The following is a 21510-nucleotide window of genomic DNA, read 5'->3' on the forward strand; positions in this document are numbered from 1 at the left end:
AATGTTTATCCTCAATTGATAATTAGTTTTAGCATTTACCAATAAAGCATTCTTTTAACATAATATTATATATATATATATATATATATATATATATATATATATATATATATATAGTCGTAGCACTTGGACACATTACTACAATTATCATGAAAATTAATTCGATATAATTAATTTAACTTGATTACTTCAAGAACAATAACGTTTGATACTTATTATAAATTCATCAACGTAGATTATCTGTTATTCAATTAGGAAAAGAAAACATTTATTTATATAATAATAAAAAAAATATCCATTACAAATTTCTACTGTTCTGTATGGAACCTATCAAACCATTATGTTGACAAAATCCATTAAAATGAATGACCAAACACCATGAATGATACTACTCTACGAAACACTACTTTAGTAGTAAATATCAAATTTATTTTTAGAATTACTCATAAATTCAGCAATAAATGAGTTAGAACAGACGCTTGGAGTAAAATTTCCTTCTCGTTCAGTGTAAACAAGAACTTTTACGGTGAGGTAATTTGATGTGATTCCAAATATATATTTTAATGTAAATGACTGCCATTGGTTTAATAGCAATTCTTCAAAACACAAATATGCTGGCGACTTTTAACGACCCGACGACACCCTCAAATCTCAACAAACTTGCGCTCTAAAAAAATAAGGCACCAGCAACCAATAAAAGATACACTAATCTCTAATACCGGCATCCACATTTTTGCTCTCCTATCGTACACGATAACATCTCGTGTTAGGACTCGAAATCATGGTAGCTCTCCTATCACATATCCCTGCTTCACAGGGGTTCAATAGTCCCACTTTTAAGTCTTTCCATCCTTGCTTGAAGTCCAGATAATGCCTTCTCGTCCATGGGAAGGACCCCGCTTTGAGCGGAATTCTCAACACCGAGGTGCTCTGATGCTTGAGAGATTTGAGCAACCATTCCTTGGTGTAAATTGTCGTTCACAGACATTAACGGCTTGCTTCCCGATTCATGGTTTCCAGCAGCCGCAGCTAATTGCATAGTTTTCATCCTCTCTCTAATTGCATCAAGTGTCCCACTCGTTACTGAATGCATGAAATTTTCCATTTTCAGTTCCATAAGAAAATACAGTGAAAAAGGCATAAGCTCAACTCAACAACAGTAACATCTTACCTCCGCTAATATATTTGTCATTCCTCTGATCTCCAAGTGAATAATCAGGTGTGGGACCTCTTGAAGTAACAATCCTATTGTCTTCCGTATATGACGGTGGCAAAGTAAAGTTAGTCGGTTCAGGTTTCACGTTCAGTGATTTTGCTTCAGTTAAAGAGTTGGTATGTACAGGAGACAAAGGTGCAAAGTCAGGTGAAGAATTCATGGAAGCCGGAGGAGGAGTTGACAATGGCAAACTTGAAGGTGTCCTTCCGGCTGCTGCATTCCTCTCCATCTGCAATGAAATTATATTATAAAAAGGTAGTTTGGCTGCAATAATGAGGAACATCCAACTGATTCGTATGAGATAGACATGGATATACAATAAATTTCTCATGCCATCCACAATAAATCTAAGAATCAACTGAGACATTGGCCATGGATGAAACTGGAGAAAATTGTAAATAAGTCTCTTCAAATCCTCGATTATTCTGTTAATGTGATAATTCCAATATCTCAGTAGTTATCAGCGGGCAGAGGCAATGGCACATACCTGGGCCAAACCATCTCTAATGTATGTGCGAAATGCCTCACTTGCATTTTGAAGCTGAGCAAATATATCAACCTGAGAAAAGCAGAACATGATGATGGTCAGTAACAAAGAGATCGGCAGAGGCTTTTCATTTTTATATTTGAGAAATAAAAAAGGAAGTTAATGCCATCCTATGGAGAAAGCCCAATCCGATTTTCATTTTTCTTGAAGGGGCCACTCAACTGTAATTGGAGTCCGATTAATGTTCTTAGGCTGGTTTATAGAGCCTTTTATTGTGGCATTTCCTCTGAATGAAAATCTTACATCTCTTTCAATGTACACACACACATTATAATAACAATAATAACGTAAAAATAGAAGTCCATTACCTTTGGGTAAAGTTGAGTTATTCTATATAACTCATATAATCCAATGGTGCATGTCTGCTTGTCCCCAATTTTTTTGAATATAGCAGCAAGCTCTTGCTGCAGGAAAAATGCACAAAATCAAAATAATATGATTGGTCTAAGACACACGAGTATAAAGGAAAAAAATATATATATCTCCTGTTTCTTTTAAAAATAAAAATAATAACAATAAATGTAGTAATATAAACATAGCTGATGATAACTTAAAAGAAAAATAAGAAAAGTATAAAAAATATCCTCGGGCTCAATACCTTCAACTGTGCATCAGCAGACTGTGTGCCAGAAGCAGAATTATTTGCCGTTGAGTCACCCCAATGAGTCTGGCCAACAGGCCCAGTTGAGGTCAACATTCTCGCTGCTGCTAAAGTCTGCCAAGATGTAGAGACATCAAAAGCTATCAGTGTTTCTCAGTAGCAAAATGAGAGTATAATAATGATAGAATTGACCATATAAATTATTCTACCTCGAGATTAAGATCAATGTAGGCAAGAATAATTGGCTGAGGTTTCATATCAATAGGAACCATAGAGAGATGACCCTTTATTGCAGCACCACGAAGCTTTACAAGTTCATGTAGAACAGTTTTTACCATTCGCAGAGGTTTATCATCAGCTCCGGCTCTTTAATGAGGAAGGAGAAGAGGCACAGAAATGAAATTTAATGAAACAGATAAAAGACATTGCACTCTTTTGGGAGTAGGGGGCATATACCAAATACAATGGATACCTTCTTCTAATTTCTTCCATCCCCAGATTTTGCAGATATAAATGGATGCTTTGCAAGATACGATCAAGGTCAACATCATAGATAGTACTTTGAAGGACCTGTGTCACCAGGAAGCCAATTCCTGAATATCTCGCCCACAAAAGAGCCAAAATTATATAGATGTGTGCACACACAACATTAGAGCAAACAATATTTCCATAACACTGAAGTCCTCTTTCTTGAAGTATTTTGTCTTTTTTTCTTTTTCAATTGAAAAAAGATTAGTGTAAATCTCATAGCAGTTTCTTCTGCAATTTTCTTTCCAGAAATCACCAGCCACAAATAAGTAATTCTGTAGAACTTCTCATGATTCAATATGTACTTTACCATGTATGACAAGGGAAACAAAGAAGTGAGAAAGATAATTTTGTCTATTGAAGATGTCCATGGGATGAAATATCACAACTTGCCAAACGGAACAAGATGCCTATGTATGATTACATCATACAATGCACCATTCAGGAATGCACTACAAAACTGAAATCCAAGACAAGTCTAGATGCCATTCTTATAAACATCTCAGATTAACAGAAATAAACGCAATCAAAAAAGACACAACTGTCAAACTCTATTAGTCATGGCACAAGACCAAAGAACTCATCAAAATCTGGTTTACTAATCATGAGAATGGGTATGAAGAGAAGAGAAGAGAACCATCCCTCCATTCCCAGTTCTGATATTTACTAATAAGAGAAATCATTCTGTAGTAAACATAATCAAATAATTCAACTCTCGGTGAACTGCATTTTCTCAAAAGAATTGAAAATGAGATTAAAATCAATCCAAATTTTTAAAACTGAAGTGAGAGACTGAAAGCCAATCTAATTGATATATTGGGGATTTCAAAAAACCAAAAGAGATCTAAAGGGTGCTCTGTCAATGGTAGCTCTGGAAGGGACGCAAAAAGGACTAATTGATTCCAACTCGTAGGAGCAATGAAGACTACCTTCGTAAGTTTAATAAGACATTTCACAACCAAATCAGAGAACTTCTGATTTCTGGAAGCAAATGACTCTTTGGACCCAGTTGAAGGCCATCTAGAGGGTTCCAGCGGACGCAACAGATTGATTAGTACCACAAAAGATGAAGTACGATCTGCATTATCCTGTACAGAAAACAAACAGCCTTGCCTCGTTAAAAATATATTTCTCAAAAACCCTGCAAAAAGGAAGCATATGGAGAAAAGAATGACCAGAATCTTCAGCATCAAAACATTTAGAGCTTTCAAAAGTTGGCTGCCATCATCCATATGTGGGACTCGTTCATCCAAAAGCCACAAAAGAAGTTCAGTAATAAGACTGTCCAGAGTATTCTCCTTGACAGCATGAGCAAGTCTTTTGTTTTGAAATGTCTGCAGCAAAGATTAACTTCTCAATTAAAAAGAATGTTTTCATCTTACATTGGAAAGAAATAGATCGGACATTTCAAATAAAGAAATTTCTTTCAGCAGAATTAATGCTTGTTTACAATAGCTACAATTCTCGTGTAGAATTAACAATCGACAAGCACAATTCTTAGAATCCCAATGAAAATTGACAGGTGAGCACCTGCATGAGGGTATTGAGAACATATTTACAGGACCTTGAAGAAGCTCCAGTCAGACTGTAGTCAAAAGTCTTGGCAACCTATACACACAGATAAAAAGGGCAAGCAGTTCACAAAAATGGGCAAAAAGAAAATCCAAAATATGGGAGGCCAAAATAGCACTGTTCGTACTTTTGTTGCCAAGCATAAAACAAGTCTATCAGCATCCCTTGCTAGCTCATCCATTGAACTGCCTTCTGGATCACTGGAGGCTTGAGCCAGTTCATGACATACAACTTTCATTCCTTCCACGGACTGCAATAGATATCCAGATATTGATTACGATTCAAAAGACACATAACATAAATATACTGTTGTTTTAACTCAAGAAAACTACAATTGGTTCAGTTATTTTTAATATAATAGTACAGCAGCTATGTGCCCAATACTATTCATTTGAAAAAGTTATAAATGGTAGAAAAACCTATTAGTGAACTATACGAAATATTATGCACACACGTAAGCCTTTCTAATTCATGTAAATCATATGATAAAGTTTTGACAGAATATAGATAGTTTGACATGAAGGAAAATAATACAAAACATTTATGGAAGGCTAGTTTTGGCAACTTTCAACTCTTACAATTGGAACGCAAAAAAACAATCCTCCAGTATGAGTTTTGAGACCTTGAGGATGTTTAGCATATGCTGAACTTATTTGTCCATCTTTGATCTAGGATGTTTGCTACGGTTTTATTGCTTTATATGTAATGAAGTTCAATAGTTTCCATTTTTTATGATATTTTTAAGTGGGTGCTTGATCCTCTTGCTGGTTTAATTTCTATGGATCTTACAGTATTTACAAATATTTTCCAACAGTGAAACCCAATCCCTATTGTAAAACGTATTTAAAAACTAATATTTCTTCAGATAGGCAATCATCAAATAAATAGTTTCCATTTGCAGCTAAATAAGAAAATACAATCCATTGGAGAAATAATTCATTGGAAAAACGTGATAGTCTTCCACCTGTTCGGGTGAACCAAAAGAAATGATGTCCATTGCTTCATTCCAGTCAGTAGGACCATTGGCAGTAGTGAGTGGTTGAGGCATCAATTGTCTCTCCATATGAAGCTCAGAACCATAGTTTTTCCTGGAGCTAAGCATAACATGATCAATGAGGAATTTGATTCCATATGTTAAGATCAACAACAAAATAAAAAATCATATACGACATATATAGTATTATGTACAATGAAATAATGAAAAATTAATGAAATGAGCACTTGTTTTTAGATGCTGTTTAAAGAAATAGGCATCCCATCCAAAAATTAAAGAAATCAGGGCATTTCTTTCTTAGTTTTTCTTCTTTTTTTTTTCCAGAAAATAGGATATAGCATTTTGAAAAAATGCAAAGCATACCCACAGCATCAAGATGCATTGCTCGCCTGACAGCGCTTAACGTTGATTCACGACAAGATATGCTTTTTAAATCTATTATACAGTATATTGTCTCAAAGATCAGCGATATGCAAATACCTTGTTAAAATTGTTCCAGACATGGATCGAGAAACTTCCCCACTTTGCTCAGCTACATCAGATCTAGAAAGAAAATTTGAAAAGATATATTTAGAAAATTACAAGCTATGGTACTAAAAAAGCATACATAGTAAAATGAATCCTGTGACAAATGATCGCACTAGAAACTAGAAAATTCAACATAACAGCCATACAACATGGTTATGTCCATTTACTCACATACAAACATTTCTGGCCTTCAGTGATACACACATCCTACGGAGACTTCCTCTAGTAACCCTGATACGCAATCAAGTCACTAGTCCCTCCAAATCTATCCAGGAAGTTAATACTGTGCGTCTTTTTTAGAAGGATATTGTCAAAAAACCACTATATTCCAGCACTTCTAATTCCTTTTCAGGGTTTCCAACTTCAACATGATTCATCCTCAGACTGACTAAGAAATAAAAAAAACTTTTTTTTTTTACTTCTATAAAATTAATGAGACAACAGTTGCATATTTAAACAATCTCTCGAAAAATACTTCACTAAAACTAGTGTTTCCTGTGGGGTCTTGCCAGTAGCAGCAGCAGACAAACTCAAGTGAACCCCACACAACACCCTGCGCTCTAAGAAACACAATCATAGTCCCTAAGAGACTGTCTCAAAGCAGCACTACAATCATTTCAGGAAGCAAACAACTCAAGTAAGCTTCAAATCATAGCATAAAACAAATATCATGCTACAACGTCAAACCCTGTGAAAAAACAAAATACTATTTATAAGGTATAATAGGGTACATACTCATTTTCCCTAAGAGGCCGTCTCATAGCAGCTCTAGCTTCACCAGGCTTCCCTTCCTTCTTTTTCTCCATTTCTCTAACCTGGAAAAAATTAACAAAAGTACAAAATGAAAATAGAAACAGGGCAACAACTAGACAAATTAATTCATATATATAGACATAATTGGCGCACATATGCATTCATGTATCAACATGGTGTCCATGTTCTATTGTCCCAGGTGTGTGACGTGTTTGTGCGCATGCATGAACATTTATGCATGTAAAATATAAACAGACCTTCCACTTAAATCTATCATCCAACATGCTTCTCTGAGCATCCGTCAGTTTTCCCACATATCTCCATACCTCCTCACCTGAGAAGAACAACAAACACTCAGCATAGCATGCGGAACATTTTCACACTATGATAGCGAAAGAGCTGAAAGAAAAAGAATAATCATCCATGGCAAGCATAAACTAGATCTTCTATGCATATGTGATTGATACTCTCTCTCTCTCTCTCTCTCTCTCTCTCTCTCTCTCTCTCTCTCTCTCTCTCTCTCTCTCTCTCTCTCTCTCTCTCTCTCTCTCTCTCTCACACACACACACACACACAAAAGAAAAGCAATAAACATTTTAGGGAAAAGAAAAAAGGAATCCAAGCATAAACATAAACAAAATCTATCTGACTTGCTCTCTCACTATCTTTACCAAAGAAAATGATGAAGGCATGAATAACCCGATAAAAGACAATGTAACAAACCAAAATAAATATAATAAAACAATTGAAGGAAAAAACATACATGAAGAAGACTATTTATTTCCTTAAAAAAGGTAGGAAGAGAAGTTCCGTAAAAGAAAATACAAGAACAGACTATTTGGTCAGAGCACGAGTAATGACGCTAAGAGAATTTTAATGGTTCTATAAAACGTGTGATGAAGGTTAAAAGAAACAATGTAAAGTGATTCTTGTTATCATTGGATCCCCTCTCATGAAGAAGACTATTTATTTCCTTAAAAAAGGTAGGAAGAGAAGTTCCGTAAAAGAAAATACAAGAACAGACTATTTGGTCAGAGCACGAGTAATGACGCTAAGAGAATTTTAATGGTTCTATAAAACGTGTGATGAAGGTTAAAAGAAACAATGTAAAGTGATTCTTGTTATCATTGGATCCCCTCTAATGGGGCAGGTGTCAAGTAACATCAAGACTAACCAAGAATCTTGTAACCAGTAGCGAGTGTATTTAGAGCAGCTTTCCTAATTTCACCATCACGTTCTGCTGTTAAGCTTGCAACAATTTGCAATGATCTCAACTGCCCACTAATCTACAAAAAGAAGGGGAAAACAGCCAAGTGTGAAGTTGAAATAAAAAATTGTACATACACACAAAAACATATTTGATGTTTACCTCAGATCCATAATTATCAATCAAGAATCCAACAAGGTCAACACATTCAATCCGAGTGCGATTGTTTTTAGAACGTAAACCCTCTAGTATGTAAGGAAACATTTTTGTAGCTGAGTAAGTCTGTATGATTTGTTTGGTCAGCTCCCGCATCTTTTCCTTCACCTTCTCAATGTTATGTCCCAACTGCATCACAGTGCATTAGAGTAAGTGTCTTTCACAGAGGCAAAACAAATTAGGATGAACAACAAAAACACAATATTTCAAGTAAACAATGTATGAAAACAATTTGGTACCTCAACACAAACAAAGCAACATATAAAATTTCAAATAATCAACTACTTGAAAGAAAATCCAGAGCACTGTGAAGCACCTTCTCTATTAAGCATGGAAGAAAGATGGCCGCTTCAGACTCGTTAATACAGTACCCTTCATCCTTCAAGGTCTCGAAGAGTTCGGGAAGAAACTCTAACACCTGATCATTTCCACCTACTTAGATATCCCAGATGGAAAATAATATAGGCACAAAAAAAAAGGACATAACACGTGTTGTTCAAGGAAACTAGAAGCTATACCTTTAATAAACATGTCGTATTTGATTTACAAAATTGCAGAACAAACCACCTCAGTAGAATATCTAAAACCTCAATAACATCCTTCCCAATTGACGCCAGAGCCTGGAGAATCATAGAAGTTTGTAAATATGCCAGGAATGTGCAATGACTTTAAAAGAAAGCATTCCAGAACAAAATACCTTTTGCAGCATCTCTAGACCATCAACTTGCTTCTTAAAATCTGTGCTTAACAGCCTTCTCTGCAAATCCTCCCTGAAATACTTCATCATATCATTCTGAATAGAAGCCAAAATTCAGATATTAAAAATATGTGTAAATATTTAGAAACTAGAACACAAAATAAAAATCATTTAACAAGTACAGATTCATAGCCCACTTATATACAAACCTCAAGGTCTTGAATCTGCTCCATGCGTGGCTCTTCAAACTTAAACTTACGAACTATTATTCTCTCTCTTTCCTCCTGCATATGAACAAGTCAATCAACAATAAATTTAAGCCAATTTAAGATCGGGTAGAAGGATGTTGATAAGGAGAGTAGGAACCTTATTTGAGTCCTTGACATTTAACAAAGCCTGTGATTGCACAGCCAAATCATGCGCAGATATTAAGGATTCTGTCCTATTTCCCTTTGTAGTGGTGCCTCTCTGTATAAATAGATGGTCAAGTTGAGAAGGTGAACAGGGGGGACTAATAGTATCATTAAATTAGTTCCCAAATATTAAAAAATGCTATTAATTCTAGCCAAAGAAACAAACCGATGGTATAGCTTTATTTCCATGCTTAGAAACACCATTTGAAGTGGCTTTTCCGACCTTTGCAGCATTTTTGGATGTCAAGCTTGAGGTAATTTGTTTAGCAGACTCGAAGGATTCTGTGAGAATCAAGTTGAACAAATTTAAGTCTTAAGTAAGACAGAAGCAAATGCAAGCTAGAGAGTTAGCAACATACCTTGAAAAGCACCATAGGGTTTTAGTCGTTCAAGAACAAGGGACAAACCTGGCCCACTAATATCTTTAAGAATTTTATCAACCTATAGAGAAGGAAGGAAAAAAATATTTCAGAAAATACTCGGAGCTTAATAGAATAGCAAATGAAAAATAGTTGATGCATACTGCTTCCTGCCGCCCAACCCTTAGAATTTCAGTAATGCATGCCTCTGCTGCTTTTCGAACATCAGACGATTTGTCCTGCAGTAGATTTTAGTCTCCTAAGCAATTGGAGGACAAGTAAAATATATGCATACAAATTCCAGCCCAGAAAAATTCAACCAAACTACCGTCAAAGCAGAGCAAGCCGGTTTCAGTAGCTGTATGGAATCAGAAGAATCACTGATTCCAGAAAGCTTCCTCGACAACCATTCTAAAAGGTCCTTCCGCCCTTCTGCACTCAGCTTGTTATCCACTAGAGCTAACGTCACATAAGGAATCTGAAGGAGGGACAAACATATACTGTCATATAATGCTAGATATTGATTGCAACTTTAACATATAAGGTAAAGATATACCATTTTATCAAAATGGACAGCAGCTAGCCAGGCATCTAAAGCAGTCAAAGTGGCTTCCCTCATATGCTTCTTGTTGTCACCAAGACATTTCAAGACATCGGACAGCACTCCCTGTGCACAAGACAAAGGACCATTAAAGTTCAACAATCTAAAGGATAAGAAACTAAGCATAAATTGTCTAAGGATCCACAACAAACCTTGCCTGACTTTTCAACAGCTGGACCCATTGCAGAAGCAACATTACCAATGGTTGCCAAAGTTGCCATGACCAAGTTTTTATTGCTATCATACAAGCGCCCTCTTAGAGCTCCAAGTAAGTCCGCTGGAAAATATATACAAAAGAATAATCCACAAACAAAAATCATCAAAATGGGAATGGAAGAAAACAGAGAAGAAAAATAACCCAGAAGCACAAATAATGCTCCCATAATTTGAAACGATGGAAGTTACATGTCCCAGTAGATTGAACACGTTTATTAGCTTCTTCCAACATTTTATTTACAGCTTCAATAGACTCCAGACGAACCTGCAATCGTGTATTAAGAAGTAAAAATAAAATAATTCCTCACAATGTCAACAACACAACTATTACACAGAAAACAATAAAAAAACGTAGTAGACTACAATTTTTAACGCTAATTGTAGTACCTTCCAGTCAGGACTTTCAAAATTCTTCAGCAGTGTAGGAGTGATCTTCCCACTAATATCTTCACGTGGCAGGCCATCCACCCCACTGGCAGATGTCGATGATGTTAGTTCTTCTGACCTGACTGTTCTTTTTGGAGCAGCTGCAGTACCCTAAAAGAGAACAGACAAATAAGAATTCTAAAAAAAATAATAATTCGAAACATACATTTGTTTGTTCATTTGTGCATGTATGATCTATGGCCTCACGTACCTCAAATGGATTTTTTTCAAATTCAGCATCAATTGCACTAAGAAGTGCAGGTTTCACATCTGAAAGAAAACCTTTAAGATCTGCAAAAATTGAAACAGTTCGTGAAGTGAAATTATATTATCAAGGATTCAAGAAATAGTCCAAGAAACAGAAAGGAGGGGTCTAGTCACCTGGTCCAACAAATTTATGTAAGCAACCCAAAAGCTTAATAGTAGCATTCCTTGTAGCCGCAGCACTGGACTGGAGACCAGTTTCTTTACAAAAGTCAATTAAGTCCTGTGATATTTATTTTCATCCATTAATAAATAGATCATATAATAATGAGAACCATAACAATGTTCTGAAAGAAAAGAATAACCAAACACTTTCGAAGAAGAAGAGGAACCAAATACCTTGAGTTTTAAAAGAGATAGACCAAAGTCCTCAACAGCTGAGACCATCCACAATAGTCCCTCACTAAGGACCTTCGGATTTTTGTGCTCTTTCATTATTTTGAAGAGCTAAAAGTTAAAACAAAAAAGTAACTTAATATTTAGAATAAGAAATAATAAAATACAAACTGTAATTTAAATGATAATTCTGTCTAGCCTGGCCTGCTTTAAGCAGAGAAGAAAATAAATATGCAGAACTATAGAAAAATGTTATAAAAGTACAAAAGTGCACTTGGATTTGTCATAATAACACTTCCAGTTTATAAACCATTAGAACCATACTTACTCTTTCAAAAATAAACCCTGGACCAACTGCTTCTGAAAAAGTAGTAAGGCACTTCATAGCCTGAGTGCGAGTTTTAATATCTGCTACACGTTCACTTATACCTATCAAGTATGTAACAAAAAACAATAAATACACTCATACTTAATAAAAGGGAAATAATAAGAAATTGACCAAGCGCATATCTTCCAGAAAACTTAATATAGATCAGTAATAATTCAATCATGTTTTCTTAACAAATGAAAAAATAGGAACCCCTTCCATTTTCATTTCAGCCGAAATTTCAAGCCTCAGTTATTAGTTTCAGGCTCCAAGGTCTTTGATGAAACGGCTATAGACATTATTGAGAAGCAACCGTGTGGTCAAATATTCTGGGATCAACATTATAAAGGAGTTTTCTAGGGAAATTTGGATGAAAAGAAACAAACTAATTTTCAGTGGAAAGGAACGATATTGGAAGTCTTTGAGTTGGCCTTCATCTCTCTTCACTGTAACCCTTTCAAAATCTTTTTCTAATTTATACTCCTTTTATTATCAATTCTATTGGAGGGAATTTTTATGAGTTTATGTCGGGTAAGGGAAGGGTATTTTTTTTATCAAGAAACAACCTTTTCAACTTTTTATTGAAAGATGAAAAGGAAAAATGGGTATATACATTTAGGTATGATTTAAATCGGGGGTGGTATTATTTGCATATATGGTTTAATTTCAGATTTATGAGATTTCCTTCTCTTCAAGATTATTCAATTGTAACTATTTGCTGCATTAGTGAAACGTGAATTTCCTTCTCCAGAAAATGTCGAAAACAAAAACCAACAGAAACAAGCATCCACCCAAAAGACCAGCCACTTCATTAAAAATGTCCAAGCTACCCACCTGAAAGGCAAAGTACAATACACTTTTTTGGAAACTTTTTTGCAGTGGAGCCTATATAAGTTATGACTTCAATAACCTGCTGCTGAACCTGCATCATTCAGTTTGAGCACATAAATATATAATAACCAACCAACGGAAATGAATAATAGAAATGTAAAGTACCAAAGGGAGTTGGAGTAAAACCTGAACATTTTTCTCACTCCAACCAGGGACAATGCAAAGTAAACGAACAAGAATCTCGACTGATGGGTTAAGATCTTCCAAACCTTCCACTTGTTGCTTCAATGAAGATATTGCTGAAATATAAGTTAAAATTTTTTAGCAGTCAATGAAGTAACGAATTAATGTAGTGCACATCCACAAAAGGTAAGCAACCTGAAAAAGAGAGCTACAAAATTCTGCTGTATGATAACCAATGTGGCAGTCACAAATTGGCCAGCTTTCAATCTTTTACTGAAACATTGTTGGTTTTGTTGCATTTAAGCATCAAGCTTTGAAATACAGTCGTTAAATAGCCAACTAAAGTTGGTTAGTATCTAGGATTAAAGTGGACAAAGAAGTGAACAAAAATAGTTTATTTTGCAGGTGTATTCCAGAAACGTCTTTGGTGATGAAAATTTTTAAAAAATCATTAGTTTCTTAACTTTCTTGAATAGTAAAAATCCTATGAGAAACTGAGAACAATAAGAGTAACTAAGGCAATAGGCGATATGAAAACCTTCAAGACGTTCTTTCCACACAGTGCTCTTCAATTGAGAAATTGTATCTGTTTCGACTAGAGAACCTAATCTGCTCTCCACCTCTTCAAGGCTCATCTCAGCCGGCTACAAATGTTTAGTCAAATCAGCAAAATTAATCTATACATAAAGAAGCCGCCAGCCATAAACAAAGTTATTTTTTGTCAGAAGCAAAATATTTTGAACTGAGAAAGTTTTAGGAACAGTTGGATCTACAAAATAAACTGTAATGAACCCAAATTTGATTTCAGTGATTGTGAAATTTTTATGCTGATCTTTGCATGTCAGGTGGTATTTTGATGAATATTTGAATCTGATTACTTTTATACTGGGTTTGTAGGTTCAGAATGATGACGGGGAACTTTCTATTTTAGGGAACAAGAGAATTTTTTAGAATTCAATTAAATTTGTTGTGAAAAAAAACAATAAAACCTTCAGTTGATCTTCCCAAAACTATAACAAATTAAGAATTACAATTCCATCAGAAATTCAACATGAGAATAGACAAAGCTACTACAGACATTACATTCCTAGAACAAACATGAGATATAATCTAATCTCAGTTCAAGCAGACTCAAAGTCTTAACTTAATTCAAAAATATCCTCTAGTTCCTCTCCAACCAAAAATCTCAGGAAATTCAGACAACCGTAAGAAAAAAAGTTGTTGATATTGTTATTATAAGGGTAAAAACTATGCTGCTAGTTGGGACCCCTGCCACTACAAAAAATTGACAAATCAATAGAAGAAACATCAAAGACATTTAGAACGATCCAACAAACCAAATCCAAAAAAGATTGAACTATAGACTGCTAGCACATACCAGACAAGTTATTAGATTACCTCAACATCTTCTGGAACTTCAATGGGCTTGGAAGATTTTGGTGGTCCACCACTGGATACAGTACCATCTCCTTTCTTATTGGTGCCTGATTTTGTTGAGTTTCCTTTTTTACTAGAAGGCTAGGAAATAAAAATAGAACTATTAGAATAGATTATGCAGACAAGAAAGTATTGTTTACCTAATGAATAAATACCGAAGCCTTGGAAACCAAAACACTTATAAAATTAACTCACAGCTCCCTGTGCAGGCCTCTTCCCACTAAGCATGCTTGCTGCAGATTTTTTAACAAATAAACCATCTGAATCCTGCATAAGGTTCAATCCATTATATCATCATAATGTATTAACTAAGAAAATAAGCATGAAAACACATGAAAAATTATTTAGAAGAAATAGTTTAAATATTGACCTACCGAAACTGATGGCACACTTGCACCAGAAGCTTGGGCTGCTGCATTGCCATGAAACACACTTTAAAAAAAATGTTATAAAATATAGTAGATCAAACTTTGTTAAAAGATCATTTAAAAAAAATGTAAAATGCACAGAATTACTAGAAACTCATTGTCACGAACCTGAGCTAGCATTAGAAGGTAGATTGCTTTCAGAGCCCATAATCATCTCAGATAATCTCTTCCTTCTCACATCATCAAGTTTCTCCACTGACCTCTCTAAAGGTCTCATTCCAACGGACTAGTATAGTCAAGAAGAAAGTTTGTTACAGCAGCAGAATCAAAGCAGTAATAATCATTTTTAAAAATCTGTTAAAACATAAAGTCAACTGCAATCACTACCTTTGCTACTGCTGCTAAAGCCAAAAAGGCTGCATCCCTCACATCAGGGGTCCCATCATTAAGACTCTTAAATGAGAAAAGATAATTTGTGTTAAGATTCGATAAGACAAAAACAAATCAATAGCATAAACAAATGGCTAAGCCCTAATAAGCGGAGTTCATAATTTTCAATTTGGCATATCCACGTATAAAAATGATATAAGCACTAACCAACATAGTTTACTCACACTTGCACATAGGTGTAAGAATGATGTTTATTCAAAACATTTGAAAAGAAAAAGATATTTCTTTTGCCAATAGGAAATTAATTTGTTAGAAAAATCTATAATATATTAAAAATGGGCTTAAAGAGAGAAACTTTTGATTTCGCCTTTTGCCAATTTTAATTAGTATTATATTATTATTTTAATACTATCTTAAAATTTAATTATTAATAGCTAATTTATAGTTAAAATATAATTTATATTGTAATTAGTTCCCTACAATTTTCAACGTTAGATTCATCCCTTTCAGCCTTTTTTTTTGTTTTAATAATATTTTTTATTTTTTATTTTAATAATATTTTAAATTTAATTATTAGCAGATAGTTTGTAATAATAATTATTCAAAAATTAGAATTTATCCCAAGCCATCCCTCTTGCCAGTTATTTTAATAATATATATGTTATTTAATTATTAATATTTGATTTAAAATAATAATTAATTATAAATTAAAAGTAAACCTTATAATTAATAGATTACAATTATCAAAACAAGAAAAAGTGTAAAGTTGGGGAGATAAAAGACTAAGAAATAAATTTCTGGCACTATATAAAGAGCATCCGCATGCAAACAATTCACATATTTCCCCACATCCCACATTGGTTCCAAGGTTCTCAATGTCATCTATGTTTCCTTCATTTTTTTTCTTAAAGAGCATGGTAGTGGTCATATTTGACTCTAAAGATTGGTCACCTTATTGAATAATGAGATAGTGAAATTTTTTATTTCTCAATTTTATAAAATAAAATAAATTCAATACTTTTTAATTTATCATAGATAATATATTCAATTTTTCAAGAGGTCATGATGTTTTAAAATTAAATTGTGCATTAATTTTATTTAAATATTTTAATCGTGATCTTTACTTAAATTTATTAAACTCTATTTTTAAATGGTAAAACAAAACTACAATTTCACGTTCATAGCATGTGCTTCAAACTTGTATACATTAAAAGGTGGCAGGCAAAGCCTCAAGAAAAAGAGGTTTCAACTGGCTATGATCTAGGAAATAGAGTAATTCGCCAAAGAGATTGACAAGAAGGCCAAACAGGAAGCAAAAAGAAATAACAAAATAGAAAATATCCCTCCCTCCATGTCTCAATGCCTTGGACATCCCACAAAATCTTATTCTCCCTATGCAAACTTCCCATCCCAAAAAATCAAAGAAATCTTTTTATCCTTGAACTTGTGACATAAAAATGTCAAAAAGGAAATAGTTAAAAGTGCGTGCGATTAAAATAAAAGGATTCTAAACTAATACACTTTAATAATCATATCAGAGCTTAAAGCACGGTATTCACTCACCTCCATAAATAAAGGAACATATTCCTTGTGCACCTTCAGGACAACAGCTTTGTTGCTAGTTTCAATACAGAAAGTAACCCAGCTTAAAGTCAATGAGCGCACAAGAGGAACTTTGTTTTTGCTTGCTGTCTTAACATCTGCCACAAAATCATTAACTAAATCATTACCACAATTTTTTTATTTATATTTTTTTTATCAGAAACTTTATTTCATTGATTAAATGAGATATACCAAAAAAGAAACAGATAGGAAAGAGCTCCATAATCTAAAGAATAATAAAACAGGTCATCCAAATGGGGAATGAAGGTAAATTGATTAGGGATTTAAGAAAAAAATTTGAGCAAGAGCTCCAAGAGGAAGAAACAAAGCTATAAAACCTCCTCATTCGTAATGGGCACATGTTAAACTACTCTCCTAATTCACTTTTTCTTTCTTGTTTTTTGATAATGGTGAGTGACCATGATAACTTACAAGCACCTTCCCTAATTTCAAAAAAAAATTGTTTTGACCTTCATGGAGAAACTTACTTTTTTCAGTTTCTCCTTTTTTGTGAAAACTGAGAGTCGGAGTTTTGCACCCCTATACCCAGGGGCACCCGCACCTGGCTCCGAGAGACATCAACGGTTTTTGGTATTAAGCTCACAGAAAGGTTTGAACTTGAGACCTTTAAGCCAGTGTGACCCCAAGTCCTTTTCAATTGGATTGCCCTTTGGGGGCTTCATGGAGAAACTTACTGAATATTTGAAATATTGGATTGGGCTACTTAGGGATGTCATAGGGATGTCAATTTTCCCACAGGGACCCAACCCTAAGGACCGGAACGAGGATGGGGAATTTTTCCCAAAATTAAAGTTTGGGGACAGTGACAGGGAATATTCCCTAACCTACCCCTGACCTTGGTCCTGCCTCCATCCCATTACAGAAAATTTAAATCATTTTTAATTATTTATATTAACTTAAAAAAACAAACAAATGTGGATCACCACTTCTTGCACTGTTCTTTTGCTACCAAGGTTTGGAATTATGTGGCAGCTCTCTTAGACCTTTCCTATTGTCCTCCAAGAAGAACCGACGATTTCATTATGGAAGGCTTTGGTGGCTCAACTCTCAAAGGAAAAGCCTTTGAAATTGTGCTGCGAGGACTCTCCTTTGGCTCCTTTGGAGGAAGAAAAATAGCAGGTTTTTTTAGGATAAAGGAGTTACAAAAGAAAACTTTTGTGTGAATATAAAGCATACAGCTTCTTGGTGGGCTTACATCCACAAGAAGGTTTTTTGTAACTACAGTTTTCGTTTGATTATACAAGATTGGAAAGCCACGATTGTATAGCTCCGTGGGGAGGGTTCACTCTATCCTCTGCCTCTAGGCTGTTCGTCCCTTTTTTTGGGCTATCTTTTGATGAATATATTCTCTTTGTTTCTTATAAAAAAACAAACAAACAAACCTTTTCTTGATAGATGAAAACATAGAAAAATGTACATAGATACAAACTCCCAGAAAGGAGGGAAAAGGTCTTTTCCTGATAGATGAAAACATAGAAAAATGTACATAGATACAAACTCCCAGAAAGGAGGGAAAAGAAAACCAAACAACCAAACAATTAAGGGAAAAGGAAAATCTTATATTTGGAATTGTGCCAGAGCCTTACTTTGGCTTCTTTGGAAGGAATAAACAATAGACTTTTTGAAGATAAGAAGTCCTTGGTGGATTCTTTTTGTGTGAATATACAGCATACGGCTTTTTGGTGGGCTACAATCCACAAGAAAGATTTTTGTAATTATAGTCTTCAAAGGATTATACGAGATTGGAAAGTTGTTATTGTATAGTTCCTAGGGGAGAGTTTTCTCAACCCTCTGCCTTTAGGTTGTTTTTGCTGTTTTTTATGGTTGGATATCAGTTCTCTCTTTCTTATCAAAAAAAAAAAACAAACAAACAAACAACCAAACAATTAAAGTCAAGTTCTCCAAATAGATTAATAAACTTCATTATATATTTATGTAAAATTAATTATTTTAAATTTAAAAAAAATCTAGTAAACTAATTTTTTCTAATTTTTATTTAAAATTCATATTTTATATATATATATATATATATATATATATATTTTTTTTTTTTTTTTATTAGGTGGGAGATCATTTCGTGTCCTTTGTTGGGTTTTGGACATTAGTAACCTTACGCATGCGTAATGAAACCTTCTTGACCAAATGGCCGTGGCATTTCTCTAAGGATTCGAAAGCTTTATGGCATAGGATCATTGTGAGTAAATACCACCCACATGCTTCTGAGTGGGTCTCGGCTTGCGGGTCTAAAGGCTGTCAAAAAACCTCTGGAGTGCTATTTTTCAGGTTTATCCTTAATCTCCCAATTTCTAAAATGCTTTCTTGGGGAAGGTACATGTATTTACTTTTGGGAGGACTTTTGAGTAGGAGATAGGCCTCTTTGCACTTTGTTCCCTCGTTCGTGTCCTCCTTTTAAATAGAGGTTGTATTTGGTGCCTTTATGCCATCCTCGAGTTCTAACTCTTTTTCATCGTTTTATCATGAAGGGAGATAGTGGATGTGTATGGCATTCTTTCTCTTCCGAGTAATATTCAGATAGGTCTAGGGAGAAGGATGGGTCTGGGAGAAGGGATGTTCGTTTCTGACCCCCTCCCCCAAACCCTTTGGCGCCCCTCCTATTGCTCCTTCCTCCTCCCTTAAGAAGGTTAAGATCCCAAAAAAGGTAAATGATAATATAATAGATACCCAAAGTCATGGGATAAACTTTTCGCTTCAAAAACAGGAAGCTACAACAATAAACGATATATTTTTACCATAAATTTAGTACAACATGTTGAGCATCAAGAAGTATAATGAATAGTTTAATTAAGGAGACAACTAAGTTCATTGGAATCATAAAAGACTATGTCCTAAACATTGTCTAAAAATTACTTTTGGACGAATCTAACAAGTATTAGAATCTCACCTTCAATGACGTCAGAAAGACTTAAGCACCCAGCCTTATGCATTGCTTGGAGAGTTTGAGTTAATGACTCCATCAGAGTAGGTTTTTTTTCTTTTAATTTTTCCTACAAAAAAAACGAAGGCAAGTTGTTAAGCATGCTGTGAAGGTGAGTTCCAATAACCATAAGAAAATATAAAGAAATTAATTAAAATAATTTTCCGGTAACAAATTTTCCTTGACCAAGATATTTCTCAAGAAACCAAAACTTTTACAGTTGAAAGGCGGTGATACGATTTGAGTAATTAAGAAATACAACCCTTTTCTGGGATGAAAAACAGAAAAAAAAAAAATATAATTAAGCACACTACTCAAAGAGAGAATATAAGGAGACACCCCAAAAGAACAAAAAAGTCGGTGAGAGGATAAGAGCAATTAAGATGACTTCAAGTCTTGGTTGTCGATAATATTAAAAAGAGAGAGAAGCCCCTCTCTTAGTCTCTCTCTTTTCCCACATAATCAACGCTGATAACAAGGTATAACAAGCTGGTCAAAATGACAGCTTCTCATCCTTCAAAAGGTCACAAAACTCCAATTACCCAAAGTACATCAGTTTTTGTTCCTAAATTACTCGGTCAGTAATTCCTTCACGGTGTTATTCTTACATCTCTTATGTGGCTCATAAGATAATAAACTCATAGCTTGATATGAGTAAATCCATGTAGACAACGTCCAACTTCTTAAACTCGAGCTACACAAACCTAATCTATGAGAATAACATCCCCAAATTGCTTCTTGTCCTTGTGCAAATGGTGGCTTGGGCATTGGTATGTTATTGAATAAGAACCATGCTCTTCTTGCGAAATGGGGTTGGAGGTTTAGTGTGGAAACCTCTGTGTTATGGGGCCTGATTGTGGCCAGCATTTATGAAACAGATTGTTTTGATTGGAACACTCTGGAAAAAAAGAATTGGGGGTGTCGTAGCCCTTGGAACAACATTCAAAAACAGTGGAAAAAGTTACAGAAATTCTCTTCATCATCAGTAAAAAATGACAAACGTACTTTGTTTTGGCATCACTTGTGGTTGGGCGATTCTAGCTTAAAGGACAAGCTTCCACTTCTGTTTCGGGTTTCCTCGAACCCCTACCTTTCGGTTCATGAAGCTTGGGATTCAACCACCTCCTCTTGGAGGATTGAAGTTAGAAGGTCGCTAAAAGATGAAGAAATTGCTGAATGTATACAATTATTGGACAGTCTGAATTTGGTTTTGTTAAATGATGGTGAAGACAAACTTTCTTGGAATCTGAATAAAAATGGGGCTTTTTCTGTCAGCTCCTTATGTAATTCTAAGGCTCCCTCTGCTGCATTACCACAGGATTTTTGCTCAAAGCTCTGGAATTCTGGTAGCCCCAAGAAGGTTAATGTCCTCACATGGATTCTTATGTTTGGCAAGGTCAATACAGCTGAAATTATGCAGAAAAAGATACCATATATGTTTCTCCAGCCATCTGCTTGTGTTTTTTGTGTAAACTCAAGCGAAAGTCAGCTGCACACTTTCTTTTTCTGCCCATTTGCAGCAACCTGTTGGCCTGCCTTATTTGGTATCTTCAACCTATCTTGGGTTATGGACAAGTCAGTCTCGAACTTGGTTTTCCAGTTGCTGTTTGGTCTACACTTGAATCCTAGAGCTACATTACTTCGGGTCATTGGCCTTAAAGCCCTTATTTATGAATTATGGTTCGAGCGGAATCAAAGGACCTTCGAAGGGCTTAAAAGGCATCCATTGGAATGTTTTCACATTGCCAAATTCAAAGCTTCTCAATGGTGTGCTCTTTCCCATCTTTTTGTCAATTACTCACCTAATATGATTGATTCTAATTGAGATGCTTTTAGCTCTCCTTTGTAATCTTATTTCTTTTGTTTCAACTTTAAGTGCTTTGTATTCTTTTCCTTTTTTTT

At 34.8% G+C, this 21510-nt stretch overlaps 1 protein-coding gene across 4 annotated transcripts in view; it reads right to left on the minus strand.

Moving 5' to 3' along the window:
- Positions 1-508: 508 nt before the first annotated feature.
- Positions 509-21510, minus strand: part of MOR1 (ARM repeat superfamily protein) — a 28075-nt gene continuing 7073 nt past the window's right edge. Inside the window, exons 11-54 of one of the 4 annotated variants that reach the window (XM_088120023.1) lie at positions 19576-19678; positions 16614-16750; positions 15048-15113; positions 14829-14946; positions 14667-14701; positions 14488-14559; positions 14254-14373; positions 13394-13499; positions 12859-12971; positions 12676-12763; positions 11803-11903; positions 11478-11585; positions 11256-11361; positions 11086-11165; positions 10836-10985; positions 10638-10713; positions 10385-10509; positions 10188-10298; positions 9960-10109; positions 9796-9870; positions 9632-9713; positions 9439-9554; positions 9226-9327; positions 9069-9143; positions 8860-8955; positions 8681-8782; positions 8479-8580; positions 8109-8291; positions 7914-8025; positions 6997-7073; positions 6722-6801; positions 5939-6001; positions 5429-5552; positions 4592-4714; positions 4423-4500; positions 4068-4226; positions 3822-3980; positions 2837-2934; positions 2574-2730; positions 2362-2478; positions 2072-2167; positions 1704-1775; positions 1172-1445; positions 509-1083 (exon numbers count right to left, since the gene is read on the minus strand). In XM_088120023.1, coding sequence (XP_087976149.1) covers positions 812-1083; positions 1172-1445; positions 1704-1775; positions 2072-2167; positions 2362-2478; positions 2574-2730; positions 2837-2934; positions 3822-3980; positions 4068-4226; positions 4423-4500; positions 4592-4714; positions 5429-5552; positions 5939-6001; positions 6722-6801; positions 6997-7073; positions 7914-8025; positions 8109-8291; positions 8479-8580; positions 8681-8782; positions 8860-8955; positions 9069-9143; positions 9226-9327; positions 9439-9554; positions 9632-9713; positions 9796-9870; positions 9960-10109; positions 10188-10298; positions 10385-10509; positions 10638-10713; positions 10836-10985; positions 11086-11165; positions 11256-11361; positions 11478-11585; positions 11803-11903; positions 12676-12763; positions 12859-12971; positions 13394-13499; positions 14254-14373; positions 14488-14559; positions 14667-14701; positions 14829-14946; positions 15048-15113; positions 16614-16750; positions 19576-19678 — 4959 coding nt within the window. In that variant the 3' untranslated portion in view covers positions 509-811. Of the gene's footprint in view, positions 1084-1171; positions 1446-1703; positions 1776-2071; positions 2168-2361; positions 2479-2573; positions 2731-2836; positions 2935-3821; positions 3981-4067; positions 4227-4422; positions 4501-4591; positions 4715-5428; positions 5559-5938; positions 6002-6721; positions 6802-6996; positions 7074-7913; positions 8026-8108; positions 8292-8478; positions 8581-8680; positions 8783-8859; positions 8956-9068; positions 9144-9225; positions 9328-9438; positions 9555-9631; positions 9714-9795; positions 9871-9959; positions 10110-10187; positions 10299-10384; positions 10510-10637; positions 10714-10835; positions 10986-11085; positions 11166-11255; positions 11362-11477; positions 11586-11802; positions 11904-12675; positions 12764-12858; positions 12972-13393; positions 13500-14253; positions 14374-14487; positions 14560-14666; positions 14705-14828; positions 14947-15047; positions 15114-16613; positions 16751-19575; positions 19679-21510 lie in introns of all 4 variants that reach the window. The other 3 variants (XM_022290927.2, XM_022290928.2, XM_022290926.2) reach the window with 3 other exon arrangements.

The sequence above is a fragment of the Momordica charantia genome (assembly GCF_013281855.1).
Source record: "Momordica charantia cultivar OHB3-1 chromosome 1 unlocalized genomic scaffold, Mcharantia_2.0 BLBB01000001.1, whole genome shotgun sequence".
In the NCBI taxonomy this organism is placed as follows: domain Eukaryota; kingdom Viridiplantae; phylum Streptophyta; class Magnoliopsida; order Cucurbitales; family Cucurbitaceae; genus Momordica; species Momordica charantia.